At 49.8% G+C, this 19,538-nt stretch overlaps 1 protein-coding gene across 3 annotated transcripts in view; it reads left to right on the top strand.

Moving 5' to 3' along the window:
- Positions 1 to 17,862, top strand: part of SNAP47 (synaptosome associated protein 47) — an 86,907-nt gene extending 69,045 nt beyond the window's left edge. For 2 of the 3 annotated variants that reach the window (XM_062189372.1, XM_062189373.1), the window contains one exon: positions 17,104 to 17,468. Coding sequence is in view for 2 of the 3 variants with exons in the window: in XM_062189373.1 (XP_062045357.1) it covers positions 17,104 to 17,145 (42 nt within the window). In the remaining variant the exon portion in view is untranslated. Of the gene's footprint in view, positions 1 to 9,452; positions 9,586 to 9,695; positions 9,859 to 10,067; positions 10,340 to 17,103 lie in introns of those variants that run through there. The other variant, XM_062189374.1, reaches the window with a different exon arrangement.
- The last annotated feature ends 1,676 nt before the right edge of the window (positions 17,863 to 19,538 follow it).

Genomic DNA, 19,538 nt, shown 5'->3' with positions numbered 1-19,538 from the left:
TGCCTCTGTGATTTGTGCCACCTGACACAGGCCCTGGGTCCCATGTTCCCAACTTCCCTCCCTGAACCAGACCCCCCACTGGGAGTGGGACTTGGCATGACCTTTCCTCCCTACTTGGGGCTTTGGGCTGAAAGTGGCCATTTCCTTTTGTGGTACATGGGCCCCAAGACCCCCACTGAGCCTGACATTTCAGGGCTGGCCCAAGCTGCTATCAGGCTGTAGGGACAGTGGGTTGAGGACACCATGTGGGATGTATGCATGGCATCCTATCACCCTGAAGTCAGCCACTGGGCATATTGCATGGTCCATGGTCCATAGTGCACATTAAGTATCACACAACACATGGTACCCATTACATTGCTCATTGCATAATATGTGATACACTAGGGCCAGTGCTGTGGCATAGTAGATTAAGCCTCCACCTGCAGCACTGGCATCCCATGTGGGTGCCAGTTCAAGTCCCAGCTGCTCCACTTCCAATCCAACTCTGCTAATGGCCTGGGAAAGCAGTGAAGGATGGCCCAAATCCTTGGGACCCTGTACTCATGTAGGAGACCAGGAAGAAGCTCCTGACTCCTGGCTTTGGATTGGACCAGCTCCAGCCATCATGGCCATTTGGGGAGGGAACCATTGGATAGAAGATCTCTCTGTCTCTCCCGCCCTCTCTCTCTCTCTAACTCTGCCTCTGATAAATCTTAAAAAAACAAAAACAAAAAAAAAAAAAAAACATGGTGCAGTGCATTATGCAGGCTGCATTTTATGCAATGCATGGTTGTGTGGTGTCTCACAATGGATCACCATGGTCCCCTGGGGGTGGGGGCACTGCCCTGAATGGGTGGGCCCTCCTGCCCTGCACGTGTTGTCCACACATAGTCCTCTCCCCTCCCACACACAGCCTTCACCAGCCTTATCCTGGTTTTATTCCTCCTTTTAAAAGTGTTTTTAAAACACACAGAGAGAGAATAGAGAGCGCTCATTTGCCGGTTTGGTTCCCAGACGCTCAAAAGGGAACTCAATCCAGGTCCCCTTCATGGATGACAGGAACCCAGTCACTTGAGATGTCATTTCTGCCCTCTGGGCTGCTTGAGGAGCAAGATGGAGTCAGGGGTCAGAGACAGGGGCTGCACCCAGGCCTTTAGCAGGACACATGGGCATTTCCACTGCCAGGCCAAGCGTGTGCCCCTTAGCAGGCTCCTCTCTCGGGGACAGGGAGGGCCCTGCCTGGCCTTGATAGACTTTGGAGGGGGGTCCTGCTGGGGTGCAGAGTACGGATGATCCAGGGGTGGCAGGGGCTGGTGGAGCCAAGACACTGAGCCCATTCTACTTGAAGAGGCTGGTGGAAGGGCCTGAATTCAATCTGGCTGGCCCCTAAACTGGACACGGGGCACGTACCTCTCAGGAGCAAGGCCTGCGTGCCCATGACAGGTAGTCTGTCAGCTGCACAAAGTGACCAGCAGGAGGCCTCCACTGCAGGCCCCACAACTGCCTGCCACCTGGGCCTGGCTGGACAGTGGCTTCTTCCCAGGTAGGCCTGAGTTTGGCCTGATCCTGCCTTTGCTCTGGTGTGCAGCCACCCCGCCCAGCCCTCCTCGAAAAAACATGCACACTCCCACCCCGACCCTCAAGTGGATTGCATCTTGCTTGCACGAAATTTTCTAGAATAGTCTGGAAGTGATGTGGCCGTTGTCAAAATGGAGACATCAATGGACTTATCCTTATAAGTACCTATCCGCTAACAGCTTACCCAGCCCTTCCGGATAAGGCTTGCCCTGCTGGATGGGATTATGGCAAGGGAAGCTGTGAGAAAATGGGATATGGGAGGCCAAGGGGAGGAGTGTTCTTGCACAGCACCTGAGGATATGGAACCTGGGTGCTGATCATCAGAGAGCTCAGTGCTCTGCCTTGAAGATGAGCCCAGCCCTCTTAGTGCTCTGGACACAAGGGGGACTGTGTGTGCTCCAAGGAATCCCTGGGCCCAAACACTGGAGGAAGTGCAGAGTTGGGTGGAGTTTCAAGGGTAGAACTAAGCTCCAAGCTGGCTGGGGAGAGACCCAGCTTGCACCATGGCGGGGGGGGGGGGGGGACGTCTGCCAAGGGTCTGTGCTGGACAGCACAGCCCAGGCGTGAGCAAGAAGGACCCTTGGCTGAGGACAGCACAAGCTATTCATGTGGGAAGCAACCCAAGGTGGGGCCCTGAAGCAGATCCCTGTCTTACCTGGAGCGGGCTTGTGTCAGGCCCAGCTGTGAGCTGGAGAGAGGGTAGGCCAGATAACACAGGTGAGTGGGGTTCTGAGTGAGCTTGCAAGGTGAGGCAGGGCAAGTTTCCAAGGATTCCAGATCATTTGCCAGAGTTCATCAACACTAAGCACTCGTGTACACGAAGGACACCAGTGATCAGTGTCAGAATACAGGAAGAATTCCTATGACTCAACAACAATGGAAATTGAACAGCCTGATTCAAAAATGGGCAAAGAACTTGAACTGACCTTTCTCTCAGGAAGATATAAAATGACCCAAAAGCACATGAAAAGATACTGAATACCACCAGTCGATAGCAAAATGAAAATCAAAACTTCAGGGAGATATCACTTCATAGCGTTGTGATGGCCACCAGAAACCAGAACAAAAAAGAATAGCAAGTGGGGCCAGGATACCGAAAACTTGGAGACCTGTGCTTTGCTGGTGGGACTGTGGCATCTGCAGCCACTGTGCAAACTTATTGAGAGGCTTCCACAACATTAAACACAGTGTTGCATGTGGCCCAGCAATTCTTGTTTTTTAAAAAAGGGTTTTTTGGGGGCCCGGCGCCGTGGCTTACTTGGTTAATCCTCCACCTGCGGTGCTGGCATCCCATATGGGTACCAGGTTCTAGTCCCGGTTGCTCCTCTTCCAGTCCAGCTTTCTGCTATGGCCTGGGGAGGGCAGTGGAGGATGGCCCAAGTGCTTGGGCCCCTGCACCCGCATGGGAGACCAGGAAGAAGCATCTGGCTCCTGGTTTTGGATCAGTGCAGCGCCAGCCGTAGTGGCCATTTGGGGAGTGAACTAACGGAAGGAAGACCTTTCTCTCTGTCTCTGTCTCTCTCTCTCTCTCTCTCTCACTCACTGTCTATAACTCTACCTGTCAAATAAAAAAGATTTTTTAAGGGTTTTTTTTTTTTTATTTGAAAGGCAGGTTACACAGAGAAAGACAGAAAGGTCCTCCATCCACTGGTCCACTCCCCAAATGGCCTCACCAGCCAGAGCAGGGCCGGACTGGAGCCAGGATCCAGAGCTGCTGCTTTTTCGGGTGACTAGGCCATTTGTTGAAATGATACTCCCTTTCCCGTTGAATTGTCTTATCTGTGACTGTTGGTTTATTTCTGGATTCCCAGTTGGAGTCCACCAACCTCTGTCTTCACCCCTGTGTCAGCACCACGCTGTGTGTGATTTTACAGCTGAGTCTCCCAACTTTGTTCTTTTTCAAGATTGGACAATTCTGAAATCCTGGGATTTTCATACAAGTTTTAGAATCCATTTGTTCATTTCTACAGAAAAAGCAGAAAAGAAAAACATCTGGTATTTTGGTAGGGATTTCATTGACTCAGTAGATACATGGGGAAGGAAAGTCACTTAACAAATCTCCTCTGATCCATGAATATTGAGTGTCTTTCCATTTATTTAGGTATTTTTCAGTTTCTTTCAATATTTTGTAGTTTTAAGTGTACAGATTTGCATTTACTTTAATTTACTCTGAAACATTTTATTCTTTTGATGCTACTCTAAATGGAATTGTTTTGCTTCATTTTTGTTGCTAGTGTACAGAGATAGATTAATTTCCATATATTGATTCTGTATCCTACAGTTTTTAGTGGATTTCTGAAGGTTTTCATGTACAAGATCGTGCTGTCTGCAAATGGAGATCATTTTACTTCTTGCTTTCCAGCTGGGTGATTTTGTCTTTTTTCTTGCTTCATTTTCTTGCCTGGAAACTCCAGTACAGCACTGAGCAAAAGCAGTGAGAGCAGCCGTCCTTGTCCTGCTCCTCATCTCGTGAAGGAAGCTCCAGTCTCACCACTAAGTGTGATGCTGGCTGTGGGCCTTTGGCTGTCCTTTATCCAGTTAAGGAAGCTCCCTTCTAGTTCTAGTTTGTAATTTTATCCTGAAAGAGTTGGCTTTTCTGCATCTAATAATATGATCTTGTGGATTTTGTTCTTAATCTAGTAATATGGTTTGTTACATTAATTGACTTTTTAAAAAGATTTTTATTTATTTATTGAAAGAGTTACACAGAGAGAGAAGAAGAGGCAGAGAGAGAGAGAGAGAGAGAGAGAGAGAGAGAGAGAGGTTTTCCATCCACTGGTTCACTCACCAGTTGGCCACAACAGCCAGAGCTGTGCCAATCCAAAGTCAGGAGCTTCCTCTGGGTCTTCCCACGCAGGTGTAGGAGCCCAAGGACTTGAGCCATCTTCTACTGCTTTCCCAGGCCATGGCAGGGAGCTGGATCAGAAGTGGAGCAGCCAGTACTTGAACCAGTGCCCATATGGAATGCCAGTGCTGCAGGTGGTGGCATTACCCTCTAATTGACTTTTAAATGTTAACCCAGCCTTGCATTCCCAGGGTAAATCCCACCTGTGCACAATGCATAATCTTTTTCATACATTGCTGGATTTTCTTTGTCAGTATTTTGTTGAGGATTTATGTGTCTGTATCGTAAGTTACTGGCCTGTAATTTCCTTTCCTTGTGATCCCATCAGTTGGTTTTGATATCATGGAAATCAAGGAGTTAATTGCAGAAAGTCCCAGAATGCCTGTTTCACTCATGTAACAGTCCTGCTCATCGGTCTTATTTCTGTGTGGGTCAGGTTAGGTAGTTTGTGTTTTTCTAGGAATTTGCTATCTCGCTTCTGGCATGGAGAGGCTTGTAGTATTCTCTTTTAAGTCTTTTTTTTTTTTTAATGTAAATCATTCCTGATTTAATAACTTGAGGGTTTTTAGATATCAGTCTAGCTGGAACTTTGTTACTTTATTGATCTTTTCAGAGAATGAACCTGTGGGTTCGTTGATTTTCTCTGTTTTGTTTATGTCCTGCATGTGATTACGGCTATTACTGAAGGTATTCCTGTTACTGAAGTTACGGCTGTTACTGAGGTATTCCTGTTCCTGAAGTTACGGCTGTTACTGAGGTATTCCTGTTCCTGAAGTTACGGCTGTTACTGAGGTATTCCTGTTACCGAAGTTACTGATCTGAGGGCTTTCCTAGGCATTTAAAGCTGTGAGTTTCCCTCCAAGACCTACTCGGACACTTCCCTTCCACGTGTCGTGTTTTCCCAATCATTTATCTTAAAGTATTTGTTAAACTTCCTTGTGATGCCTTTTTTGAGTTGTTGGTTATTCAGGAGAGTGTTAGTAGCAGCATTGCCCTGTGACTTCCAGTCAGAGGCTCGCCCGGATCGGCGCGCGGCTGAGCGGCTGCAGGGGGCGCTCTCGGCTCTCCGGGGCTCTTTTTCCGCGCCTCTCGCTTCGCCGGTCTCTGCCCTGAGAACGCGCGGCCTGATCTCTCTTCACCAGCCCTGTCTGGATTCCCATTTCTGAGGCTGGAGCAGAGGCGCGGCGCTCTCCTGTGTCTCAGGGACCACAGCCACCATTGCCTGATGTGCAGGATCTTGAAAACCAGTTTTGAAAGTTTTTTATTATTATTATTATTGTTTCAGATTGAAGGTCCATCTGATCCCTTTTACTACCTCTTGGCTAGAAATACACGTTATTTTTTTGTTTGTTAGTTTTATTCAAAACAAAGTCAAAACAAAATTAGGAAGTCTTTTTTTTATTTTTAAGATTTATTTGTTTATTTTGAAAGTTACAAAGAGAGAGAGACCTGAGGCTTCCCTCCACTGATTCACTCCCCAGATGGCCTCAACAGCTTGTGCTGGGTCAGGCCAGAGCCAGGAACCAGGAGTTTCCTCCTGGTCTCTCATGTAGGTGTAGGGGCCCAAGCACTTGGGTCATCCTCCACTGCTTTCTCAGGCCATTAGCAGGGAGCTGGATTGGAAGTGGAGCAGCCAGAACTTGAACTTGGTGCCCATAAGGGATGCCGGTGCTGCAGTCACCATCCCCAGGAACTTTTTATTTTTTAAAATGCATATATATATATATATATAGTTTTAAAGAATATTCGTGTCCTTCCTAGGGTTCCTCCTTCCCACATTTTGGGTAGTTTCTTCTAAACCTTATGTTCTAGTTCATGGATTCGATCTTCATCTGGATCTAAACTGTTGTTGAAGCCTGTGAGTTCTGAATTTTGGTTTTTGTGTTTTTAATGTCAGTAAATTCTATTTAGGTTTTTTAAAAAACTCTGTCAAATTTATAGTTTCCAGTTGTTGCTATAAATATTTACAAGCACAGTTTTATCCTCTTGAGCACAATAAGCACATTCATTTTACAGTTTCTGGCTGATAGCTCAACTATCTGGGTTTCTTCTGGTTTGTTTTTTCTGCTGGCTCTCAGTCATGGTGTGTTATCTCATGTTTCTGGTTATCTCTGCTTATGTGCTGGAAAGGTATTTAAGTTTTACTCATGAAAATAATGTAATGCTACACGGGGTGCCATCACTGCCCTGAGAGGACTTTTGTTTCTTTTGCTAGGCACAGGCAGGCACTAGCAATCTGGGTTACTCTGCACCGAGTTCAGGGCTTGAGAACTTGAGATTTTCTGAGTTCAGGGTTTGAGTCACCCAGATGATTCAAAGCTGGGCTGCTCTGCGTCTGATTCACCCATATTCCGAGGGTGCATCCCTTCTTGTTTTCAGCCCAAAGCAGGTGTGGTGCACCATGGTCCACCCATCGCTTCCCTAACCCAAAACGGCTGCCAAAAATGACACAGAATCCCTGTGCTGCCCTTTCTGAAAGGGCAGCAGCAGCCTGAATGCTTGAGTCTCCTGGTTGGGTCTTATTCTGGTGACCCAGCATCACAGTTTGGGTATTTCCTTCTTCTCTGGAGGTGATTTCATGTTTTTTGTTTTGTTTTAAGATTTATTTATTTATTTACTTGAAAGAGTTCCACAGAAAGAGAAGGAGAGGCAGAGAGAGATGGTCTTCCATCCACTTGTTCACTCCTCAACTGGCCGCAGTGGCTAGAGCTGTGCCGATCTGAAGCCAGGAACTTCCTCTGGGTCTCCCAGGAGAGTGCAGGAGTCCAGGACTTGAGCCATCTTCTTCTGCTTTCCCAGGCCATAGCAGAGAGCTGGATTGGAAGTGGAGCAGCCAGGACTCGAACTGCGACCACATGGGATGCCAGCACTGCAGGTAGTGGCTTACCTGCTACGCCACAGCACCAGCCCCAGATTTAGGTTTTAAAAGTACTTTTTTAACAAAATGCTCAGGGCTATAGCGGGTGTATTCTGAGCAGAGCAGCCAGAGACCACGGCCTCTGCCAGTGGCTGGGCAGACGCAGCTCACCTCCCCAGGGTCAGTCACTGGCTTACAGCACCCCTGCATCCCCCACAGTGGTCTGTGCCCACAGCAGGCCCTCCATGGAACCTGCAGTCTGGACCCCTCAACCTGGAACCTCCCCCCTGCCCACATTTTTCATGTTTTATCATGGAGTCTAGTTGTCTTCACTGGAAGGGCTAGCCCTTATTACCTTGTTTGCAATTGTTGGAAACCTTTCCAACATTTAATCTAAAGGTTTTTTTTAAAGATTTTTTTGTTTGAAAGACAGAGTTACAAAGAGAGAGGAGGAGGAGGGGAGAGAGAGTGCGCGATCCTTCATCTGCTGGTTCACTCCCCAGATGACTGCAATGGCCAGGGCTGGACCAGGCCAAAACCAGCAATACAGAGCTTCTTCCAGGTCTCCTAAATGGATGCAGGGGCCCAAGCACTTGAACTATCTGCTGCTGCTTTCCCAGGCCATTAGCAGGGAGCTGGATCAGAAATGGAGCATCCAGGTCTCGAACTGGCACCCATATGGGATGCCAGTATTACAGGTAGAGGCTTAGTGTACTATGCCAGAAGGTAAAGTGTTCCTTTTGTCTATTTTTGTGTGAATTGTGAGGTAGCATTCGTATTTCATTTCCCCTCATGTGCATAGCCACTTTTCCAAGTGTACACCACATATGGGAGTTCCATGACTGTGGGCTGTGCTCCTGGAATGGGCTGACACCTGCATCTTCCAGAGCCACGGGCTGGAATCCTCACCCCCATTGTGAGGGTGGCTGGAGGCAGTTATGTTGAGAATGGAGGCCTCCTGAATGGGGTTCCTGCTCTCAAGAGCTCCCTCACCCCATCCACCTTGCTGCCCAAGGCCCCAGATTGAGTTCCAGGCTGCAGGCTTAGCCTCAGCTGTTGCTGAGGATGGAATACTCTATTTCTCTCTGTCTGCCTTTCAAGTAAATAATAAATTTAAAAAATGTAAATGTTATTGTCTATAAGCCATGGAGTTTTTTATATGGTATTTTGCCATAGCAATCTGAATGAAGATAATTCCATCACCATTTTTGTCCCCGTATATACAGTACTAATGTTTTTTTAAGATTTATTTTATTTATTTGAAAGTCAGAGTTACACAGAGAGAGGAGAGGCAGAGAGAGAGAGAGAGAGAGAGAGAGAGAGAGAGAGGTCTTCCATCCGTAGGCCTACTCCCCAGATGGCCGCAACAGCTAGAACTGCGCCGATCCAAAGCTAGGAACCAGGAGCTTCTTCTGGGTCTCCCACGCAGGTGCAGGGGCCCAAGGATTTGGGCCATCCTCTACTGCTTTCCCAGGCCATAGCAGAGAGCTGGATTGGAAGAGGAGCAGCCGGGACTAGAACCGGTGCTCATATGGGATGCTGGCACTTCAGGCCAGGGCTTTAACCCACTGCGCCACAGCACCAGCCCCAACACTACTAATGTTTTAATTACTGTAGCACCACAATAAGATTTGGGGTTGTGTAGGGAAAACTGATCTGTCTTACTTTCTTGGACCTTTACCCTCCCACGTAAATTATAACTTTTTTTAAAAAAAGATTTATTTATTTATTTGAAAGGTGGAGTTATGGAGACAAAAGAGGGGGATGGGAGAGAAAGAGGGAGAGAGGTCTTCCATCTGCTGGTTCACTCCCCAAGCCTGCAAGAAGGGGCATGTTTCATAACGTGCAAAGGTTGGCAGCTGTGCAGCAGAGCTGTCCATGGTAACTGACGTATAGAATCAAGTCTGGCACAGAACCGGCCTGCACAGTTCTGTCTGTGGGCTGTGGTGACAAACCCAAGGGTGGGGGTGAGGCACTGGGGTGAAGCCCCAGTGTCTGGGTGGAGTGGCTACTGCCACATGTGTGTATCACCTGCTGGGGGCGCCAAGTGTTCAGGCTAAGTGCAGTCGCCTGCTGGGGGCGCCAAGTGTTCAGGCTAGGTGCAGTCGCCTGCTGGGGGCGCCTTTGCGCCCAGGCTCCCAAGGCCCAGGCTCCCTCAGGCATCCAAGTCAGACGCATCCTTCCATCCTCATGGCTACACCCCTCTCAGGCCTGGGCTTCCTGCTGCTGTTGCTGCTGCTGCTGACAAGGACCCCTGCCCCGGCTGAGACATGGGTCCGGGGACCTCCCAAGAGCCCAAGGAACTCCTCGCGCGGTGACCCCGGTAGGCCCCTGCTCCAAGGCGCAGCGGAGGGAATCCCTTGGCTCGCGGTGGAGCTGGCAGCTGCGGACGCCCCGCTGGCCTGCTCCCCTCACGCCCTGTCCCCCTCCCAGCCTGCGGTCGGCGAGCGGTGCCAGGCAAGGTGCTGGGCGGCGCGCCAGCCACCGAGACCAGGTGGCCATGGCAAGTGAGCGTGCACTACGCCGGCTTCCACATATGCGGCGGCTCCATCGTCGACGAGTACTGGGTGCTGTCGGCGGCACACTGCTTCCACCGGTGAGGCCCGGAGCCACGGTCACAGCGCGTGACTCGCGCGCCTGGGAAGCTGGTCCCCCGCAGAGGCCAGCGCCTACACACAGGGCAGCCTTGTGGAACTGAGTCCTGGGCAGGGGCTGGGGTCACGGCTCCTCCCGGCCTGTGCCTACCTTTTTGTGGTGCTGGTCTCCGCGCTGGGCCGCAGGCAATGCGCCTTCCCCGGCTTGCAGGGACAAGAGCTTGGAGACCTTTGACTTGTACGTGGGCCTCACCAACCTCAAGGCAGCCCGCAACCACACCCAGTGGTTCGAAGTGAACCAGGTGATTCTGCACCCCAGCTATCAGATGCACCACCCCATTGGCGGGGACGTGGCGCTGGTGCAGCTCAAGTCCCGCATCACATTCTCCGACGCTGTGCTCCCTGTCTGCGTGGCGCCTGCCGATCTAAACCTCACAGGCCTGGCGTGCTGGGCTACTGGATGGGGCCTGATCTCACAGCAAGGTAAGAGCAGGTGTAGGCCTCAAGAGCAATGGCAGAGAGGGGTTCCGAAAGCCATGAGGGAGAAATAAAACACCTGACAGGTAACAGGGTGCCACCAGGGAAGGGGTAAGGACAGCCAAAATGCCACGCAGTAGGGAAGCTCCAAAAACACACTACAGTCACAGGAAAGCCCCCCCACTCACGGGAACTACCACACTCACAGGAACCCGCCACACACACAGGAACTCACCACACTCACAGGAACTACTACACTCACAGGAACCCACCACACTCACAGGAACTACCACACTCACTGGAACTGCCACACTCACAGGAACTCACCTCATGCACAGGAACTACCACACTGACAAGAACCCACCACACTCACAGGAACTACCACACTCACAGGAACCCACCACACTCACAGGAACTACCACACTCACAGGAACTACCACACTCACAGGAACCCACCACACTCACAGGAACTACCACACTCACAGGAACCCACCACACTCACAGGAACTACCACACTCACAGGAACCCACCACACTCACAGGAACTACCACACTCACAGGAACCCACCACACTCACAGGAACTGCCACACTCACAGGAACTGCCACACTCACAGGAACTCACCTCATGCACAGGAACTACCACACTGACAAGAACCCACCACACTCACAGGAACTACCACACTCACAGGAACCCACCACACTCACAGGAACTACCACACTCACAGGAACTACCACACTCACAGGAACCCACCACACTCACAGGAACTACCACACTCACAGGAACCCACCACACTCACAGGAACTGCCACACTCACAGGAACTGCCACACTCACAGGAACTCACCTCATGCACAGGAACTACCACACTGACAAGAACCCACCACACTCACAGGAACTACCACACTCACAGGAACCCACCACACTCACAGGAACTACCACACTCACAGGAACCCACCACACTCAAAGGAACTACCACACTCACAGGAACCCACCACACTCACAGGAACTACCACACTCACAGGAACTACCACACTCACAGGAACCCACCACACTCACAGGAACTACCACACTCACAGGAACTGCCACACTCACAGGAACTACCACACTAACAGGAACTGCCAGACTCATAGGAACCCACCACATGCAAAGGAACCCACCACATTCACAGGAACTTACCACACTCACTGGAAGTGCCACACTCACAGGAACTACCACACTCACAGGAACTGCCACACTCACTGGAACTGCCACACTCACAGGAACTACCACACTCACAGGAACTCACCACACACACAGGAACTCACCACGCTCACTGGAACTGCCACACTCACAGGAACCCACCACACTCACAGGAACCCACCATACTCACTGGAACTGCCACACTAACAGGAACTACCACACTCACAGGATCCCACCACACTCACAGGAACCCATCACACTCACTGGAACCCACCACACTAACAGGAACTGCCACACTCACAGGAAGTACCACACTCAGAGGAACTCACGACACTCACAGAAACTGTCACACTCACAGGAACTCACCACACTCACAGGAACTACCACACTCACAGGAAACCACCACACTCACAGGAACTGCCACACTCTCAGAACCCCCACACTCACAGGAACTACCACACTCACAGGAACCCACCACACTCACAGGAACTACCACACTCACAGGAACCCACCACACTCACAGGAACCCACCACACTCACAGGAACTGCCACACTCACAGGAACTACCACACTAACAGGAACTACCAGACTCATAGGAACCCACCACATGCAAAGGAACCCACCACATTCACAGGAACTTACCACACTCACTGGAAGTGCCACACTCACAGGAACTACCACACTAACAGGAACTACCACACTCACAGGAACTCACCACACATACTGGAACTCACCACGCTCACTGGAACTGCCACACTCACAGGAACTACCACACTCACAGGAACCCACCATACTCACAGGAACCCACCACACTAACAGGAACTACCACACTCACAGGATCCCACCACACTCACAGGAACCCATCACACTCACTGGAACCCACCACACTAACAGGAACTGCCACACTCACAGGAACTACCACACTCACTGGAACTGCCACACTAACAGGAACTACCACACTCACAGGAAGTCACCACACACACAGGAACCCACCAAACACACAGGAACTACCACACTAACAGGAACTACCACACTCACTGGAACTGCCACACTAACAGGAACCCACCACACTCACAAGAACTACCACACTCACAGGAACTACCACACTCACAGAAACCCACCACACTCACAGGAACTCACCAAACTCACAGGGACTATCACACTCGCAGGAATTCACCACACTCACAGGAACCCACCAAACTCACAGGAACCCACCACACTCACAGGAACTCACCACGCTCACTGGAACCCACCACACTTACAGGAACTCACCACACTCACAGGAACTACCACACTCACAGGAACCCACCACACTCACAGGAACCCACCACACACACAGGAACTCAACACGCTCACAGGAACTACCACACTCACAGGAACTCACCACACTCACAGGAACTACCACACTCACAGGAACCCACCACACTCACAGGAACTACCACACTCACAGGAACTGCCACACTCACAGGAAACCACCACACTCTCAGAACCCCCACACTCACAGGAACTACCACACTCACAGGAACTTACCACACTCAGAGGAACCCAGGACACTCCTAGAAACTACCACATTCACAGGAACCCAGGACACTCACAGGAACATCCCACACACTTCATAAAGAAAGGAAGAATAGCCTGGTAATTCGCAGTCCCATGAATTGGTGCATGTTCTTAGGGAAATGCAAAAGCTGTTTACCCAATTCCATTGCACATGTTGTGCTTATACTACTCCTGTACACAGATCCACTCATCTCACTGTAGCCAATAAACACGTAGAATTACTCATTTTGATTACAAGTACACTTTTTAAATAGAGAACAGCTGAAGGGATTGGTTTCTCTATTGGGTTCTGGAATCCCTACCCTTTGATCAGCATCTGTTTGTTGTCTGTGGGGACTCTTTTTTGTGTTTATCCTTGACTGGCTTTGTTGTATGCAGAGAAAATAGTTACAGATTCACTTGAGTATGAAGTTTGCATTCAGTATCCCAAGATCAAAATTTAAAAGCCTCATTCTCCTTATTCTCCTAAGATTTTAAATTAGGCTTAGAAATCTCCTTTAGCCTATTAAAAAAATAAAGCATTGCTTTCTATGATCTTCTCCTTAAGTGCCTGTGCTTCTTTCCCCTAGATTTATACTAGGGTACTTTAGAAGATGAGTATCTCTGGATATTGAGAAGCAATTTTAAAAATTTCATTTGCTAATCAGTTGTAACTATTGATATTTGCATGTTGATCTTGTATCCAACCACTATACTAAACTCATTTTTAATAGTCAACTGATTTTGGGGCCAGCGCAGTGGCGCAGCGGGTTAAAGCCCTGGCCTGAAGTGTAGGCATCCCATATGGGCGCCGGTTCGAGACCCAGCTGCTACTCTTCCAATCCAACTCTCTGCTGTGGCCTGGGAAGGCAGTGGAAGATGCCCAAGTCCTTGGGCCCCTGCACCCATGTGGGAGAACTGGAAGGGGCTCCAGGCTCCTGGCTTCGGATCAGCGCAGCTCAGGCCATTGCGGCCATCTAGGGAATGAACCAGCTGATGGAGGACCTCTCTCTCTGTCTCTGTCTCTCTCTGTAACTCTGTCTTTCAAATAAATAAAATAAATCTTTAAAAAAAGTCAATTGACTTTGTTGATAATTTTACATAAAATATTATATTTTCTTCAAATAAAGACTGTTACATCACTTCCTTTCCTTATTTTATCATTTATGTATTTTTCTTATTGCAATGGTTGGAAACTCCAGTAGAAATTATGGTAGGTCTGCTTTTCTGGTTTTATTTTATTTTATTTTATTCAAAGTGCTCCTAATAATTCAGTATATTTATGGGTTGACCTAGAGTTTTTAGGTTGATAAATTACACCAGATTGAGAAAGTTACCTGTTATAGTTGGCTTACTTTAAGAGAAATATGGATCAGTGTTGACTTTATTCAGATATTTATAGCAACACCTCGGAGGATCACATAATTTTCTTTTAATCCATTGATGCCAGGAATAGGTATTTAATGTGAATACCTCTGAGCTCTTAGGAAAGCTTTATTTGGAATTTTTTGTATTATTTATTTAACAGATAGAACTTGACAGTTTTTGTTTGGAACTTTTCCACATGCAATTGTAAATAACATAAGTCTAAGATTTTCTTTGTTGGCTAACCTCATCTTTTGTTGACGTCTTTGTGCTGCTGACTTTGGGTGGATGGGTTGAATGCGTTCCTGTTTATTTGTATTCTCTGGAAAATGGTTTCTGTTAAAACAGGAACAAGCTATTCCTTGAAGTTTGGATCTGATTTTCCCATAAAGCACGCTGATCCTGGTACCGTTTGTGAGTGTTGTTTGGAATAATATTGTCTTACTTTCTGTTATGGCCACTGGTTCATTTAGATTTTTAAATTTATTCTTAGGCCAATTTTGATGGATTACATTTTTTTTTTCAAAGCGTTGGTGCCATACTTGTATTGCATGTACATTTGTTTTAAGATTTATTTATTTGAAAAAGTTACACAAAGAGAAGAAAAGGCAGAGTAAGAGAGAGAATGAGGTCTTTCATCTGCAGTTTCACTCCCCAGATGGTCACAACGGCCAGAGCTGTGCTGATCCGAAGCCAGAAGCCAGGAGCTTCTCCTGGGTCTCCCACACAGGTACAGGGACCCAAGGACTTGGGCCATCTTCTACTGCTTTCCCAGGCCACAGCAGAGAGCTGGATCAGAAGTGGAGCAGGCGGGTCTCAAACCAGAGCCCATATGGGATTCTGGCATTGCAGGCAGCAGCTTTACCCGCTACACCACAGCGCCGGCCCCTGCATGTACTTTTAATAGTAACAAATGGGAGTTACAGATCCTTTTTGCAGGAAGCAGTTGCATCACACTCCTGTTTGAAGGATAGCTTCACCAGATAGAGAATTCTGGGTTGACAGTTTTTAGGTTTTGGTACTGCTTTCCTAGCAGATGCTCTCTTTTCTTCTGGCTTGCCTAGTTTTTAGTGAGAAATGGGTTACGACTCTCATTGTTGGCAGTCTCTATATAATATTTCCCCTATTTTGACTACCTTTAAGATTTCTCCTCAATTCTGTTGTTTAGCTTTTTTTTTTTTTTTAAGATTCATCTATTTATTTGAAAGACAGAGTTACAGAGAGAGAAAAAGATACAGAGAGAGCTCTTCCATCCATTGGTTCACTCCCCAAATGACCTCAACAGCTGGCCAATCCAAAGCCAGGAGCCAGGAGCCTCCTCCAAGGCTCCACGTGGGTGCAGGGTCCTAAGCACCTGGGCCATTAGCAGGGAGCTGGACAGGAAGTGAAGCAGCCAGATCTCAAACTGGCACCCACACGGGATGCCGGCATTGAGGGCTCACCCCCTACACCACAGCACTGGCCCTGTTGTTCAGCTTTTTAATCGTGATGTTTCTAGGAGTGCTGTCTTTAATTTTGGAAATTTCTTGGCCATGGTATCATAATGTAGTTCTTCTGCCTCTACTTTCTCTTCCCCTGGAAGTAGCTCCACAAATGCCACATTGATTGCTTTTGTCTCGGCTAGGTTCTTCCCTCCGCCGCCTCCTACCCCCTACAGTCTTTCTCTGTGTTTCAGTTTAGATAATTTCTGTGACCTATCTCCAAGATCATTGATCTTTTTTCTTAGCTGTACCCAGTCTTAATAACCTCATCAAAGGAATTTGTCAGCTCTGATATTGTGTCTTTATTTCTAGTGTTTATAAATCATTTTCTTATACTTTTCATCTTGCTGCTGAAATTCTTCATTTGTTCAAACACATTGTTCACCTTTAAAGAATTCCGTTTCACATAGAAATAACAGTTATTTTGAAGGCCCTGTCAGATTCTTCTGATTCCTTCATGCACAGGTCTGATTCTGTGCCATGTTGTACCACTTGACAATGGATCTGGCATTCTTTTGGGGTCCCCCCCCCCCGCACTGTTTTTTCTTTTGTTGTTGTTGTTGTTAAATTCCAGACATTGTGGAATGTTTAAGGCCCACCTTCCTCCTCTTGCGTGGAACTTGAGGGTTCCTGAGCCACTTTTTTGCTCAGAGGGATGGGGTCACTGCAGAGACAGAGAGCTGTGACACTGCACCTGGCGTGAGGGCTGTGCTCTGTCTCTGTCTGCAGACTGCTCTGTGCTGTGATGCGTACAGGGCAGGTCCTCCAAAGGTGACGCCTGAGCCAGTGGAGGGGAGCTGCCTGTCTCCTTGTTTCAGCCTTGGCCTCAACTCTGAGAGGGAGCCTATACCCACTCCTGCTCCAGCCCTGCTCTGCCCCAGTGCTGGCCCCAGCAGTGACCCCTGCCTGGACCCTGCATAGTTGGTCTCTCGCTTCCCTGGGGACCCAGGCTTCGGTCCCACCCCCACCCTCACCTACAGGAACAGTGGGGTGTGCCGGGCCCTGCCATCCCACTGGCTGGAGGTTCCAACTTCCTCTGAGAGAAGCCACACTGTGGGTCCAGAGCACTCTCACGAGAGACAGTGTTGCCAGGGAGACCGCTTCACATGGGCTGAGGGGCACCATCTGATGTCTCTGCTCCTCCCTGTGGGTTGCTCCTCCTGCCGTGCACCAGGAATAGCCCTCATCCTGTCCCCTCTCCCAACAGGTCACTCCTCAGAGGAACTGCAGGAGGCCCAGCTGCCTCTGATCCCGATGGCCGTGTGCCGGCTGCTCTACGGGCACCGGTCCTACATTATGCAGGACATGCTGTGTGCTGGAGACATCTGGAACTGGAAGACTGTATGTGAGGTGAAAGGTGGGGCCAGGTGGGGGTGCCCTGGGGTCTCACACTCTGAAGTGCTGCCGTCAGGGAGGGACCGTGTGAGTGGGCGAGCCCCACACTCTGGATTCACAGGAAGCCCCCTCCTCCTTGGCAGGGAGACTCTGGGGGCCCACTGGTCTGTGAAATCAACGAGACCTGGTTGCAGATTGGAATTGTGAGCTGGGGTCGTGGTTGTGCCCAGCCCATGTACCCTGGAGTATATGCTCGCGTCTCCCATTTCTCACGTTGGATTCGCTATCACATACAGGTCGTACCCACCCCTCCTCAGCCGACCCCTGCCCTCTCCCCTGCACTCCCCTCCACTCTCAGTGTCCTCGTGGCCATGCTGGTCAGCCTCTCAGCTTTGTGAGGGCCAAGGCTCCCCTCCCACTTCGGGCTTTCTACAGCTGCATGCCCTGCCCCTGGCCTGGCACAGACACCTCCTGCCAGTCTCTCTCTGGAGCCAGGTGAGGGCCACCTGGACAGGCCTCGATGCTGGGTCTGGGAGAGCCTGGGACTCAGAGCAGAGGGGACACAAGGGCGGGGCCAAGGGCCTGAATTCTGTGTATCTGGGATTTGATGATATCATTAAACGTTTGTGAAGCAAGCATCCCAGAACTCCTGAGCTGGTTTCTCTACTCTGTAGTTGCTGCAGGCTGCATCCCCAGAATGAGTGGCGAGTGGTGCACATGGTACAGGGTCCATGTGTCTCACCTGACACAGGATACAGGTGAGAGTGTGTGTGCACACAGGGTACAGGTGAGAGTGTGTGTGCACACAGGGTGCAGGTGTGAGTGTGTGTGCACACAGGGTGCAGGGTCCGTGTGTCTCACCTGACACTGATGCAGGTGTGAGTGTGTTTGCACACAGACTGCAGGTGTGAGTGTGTGTGCACACAGGGTGCAGGGTCCATGTGTCTCACCTGACACTGATGCAGGTGAGAGTGTGTGTGCACACAGGGTGCAGGTGTGAGTGTGTGTGCACACAGGGTGCAGGGTCCATGTGTCTCACCTGACACTGATGCATGTGAGAGTGTGTGTGCACACAAGGTGCAGGTGTGAGTACGTGTGTGCACACAGGGTGCAGGGTCCGTGTGTCTCACCTGACACTGATGCAGGTGTGAGTGTGTGTGCACACAGACTGCAGGTGTGAGTGTGTGTGCACACAGGGTGCAGGGTCCATGTGTCTCACCTGACACTGATGCAGGTGAGAGTGTGTGTGCACCCAGGGTGCAGGTGTGAGTATGTGTGCACACAGAGTGCAGGTGTGAGTATGTGTGCACACAGGGTGCAGGGTCCGTGTGTCTCACCTGACACTGATGCAGGTGTGAGTCTGTGTGCACACATGATATAGATGTGAGTGTGTGTGCACACAGGGTGCAGGGTCTGTGCGCCTCACCTGACACTGATGCAGGTGAGAGTGTGTGTGCACACAGGGTGCAGGTGTGAGTGTGTGTGCACACAGACTGCAGGTGTGAGTGTGTGTGCACACAGGGTGCAGGGTCCATGTGTCTCACCTGACACTGATGCAGGTGTGAGTGCATGTGCACACAGGATGCAGGTGTGAGTGTGTGTGCACACAGAGTGCAGGGTCCATGTCTCACCTGACACTGATGCATGTGAGAGTGTGTGTGCACACAGGGTGCAGGTGTGAGTATGTGTGCACACAGGGTGCAGGGTCCGTGTGTCTCACCTGACACTGATGCAGGTGTGAGTCTGTGTGCACACATGATACAGATGTGAGTGTGTGTGCACACAGGGTGCAGGGTCCATGTGCCTCACCTGACACTGATGCAGGTGAGAGTGTGTGTGCACACAGGGTGCAGGTGTGAGTGTGTGTGCACACAATGTGCAGGTATGAGTGTGTGCACACAGGGTGCAGGGTGCGTGTGTCTGCTGGCACTGATGCAGGTGAGAGTGTGTGTTCACACAGGGTGCAGGTGTGAGTATGTGTGTACACAGGGTGCAGGGTGCGTGTGTGTCTGCTGACACTGATGCAGGTGTGAGTGTGTGTGCACACAATGTGCAGGTATGAGTGTGTGCACACAGGGTGCAGGGTGCGTGTGTCTGCTGACACTGATGCAGGTGAGAGTGTGTGTTCACACAGGGTGCAGGTATGAGTATGTGTGTACACAGGGTGCAGGGTGCGTGTGTGTCTGCTGACACTGATGCAGGTGAGAGTGTGTGTGCACACAGGGTGCAGGTGAGAGTATGTGTGCACACAAGATACAGGTGTGAGTGTGTGTGCACACAGACTGCAGGTGAGAGTGTATGTGCATA

The sequence above is a fragment of the Lepus europaeus genome, chromosome 4, assembly GCF_033115175.1.
Source record: "Lepus europaeus isolate LE1 chromosome 4, mLepTim1.pri, whole genome shotgun sequence".
NCBI lineage: Eukaryota > Metazoa > Chordata > Mammalia > Lagomorpha > Leporidae > Lepus > Lepus europaeus.
Note: the sequence above shows the minus strand (reverse complement) of the source record. Positions and strands in the feature narration are given on the sequence as shown.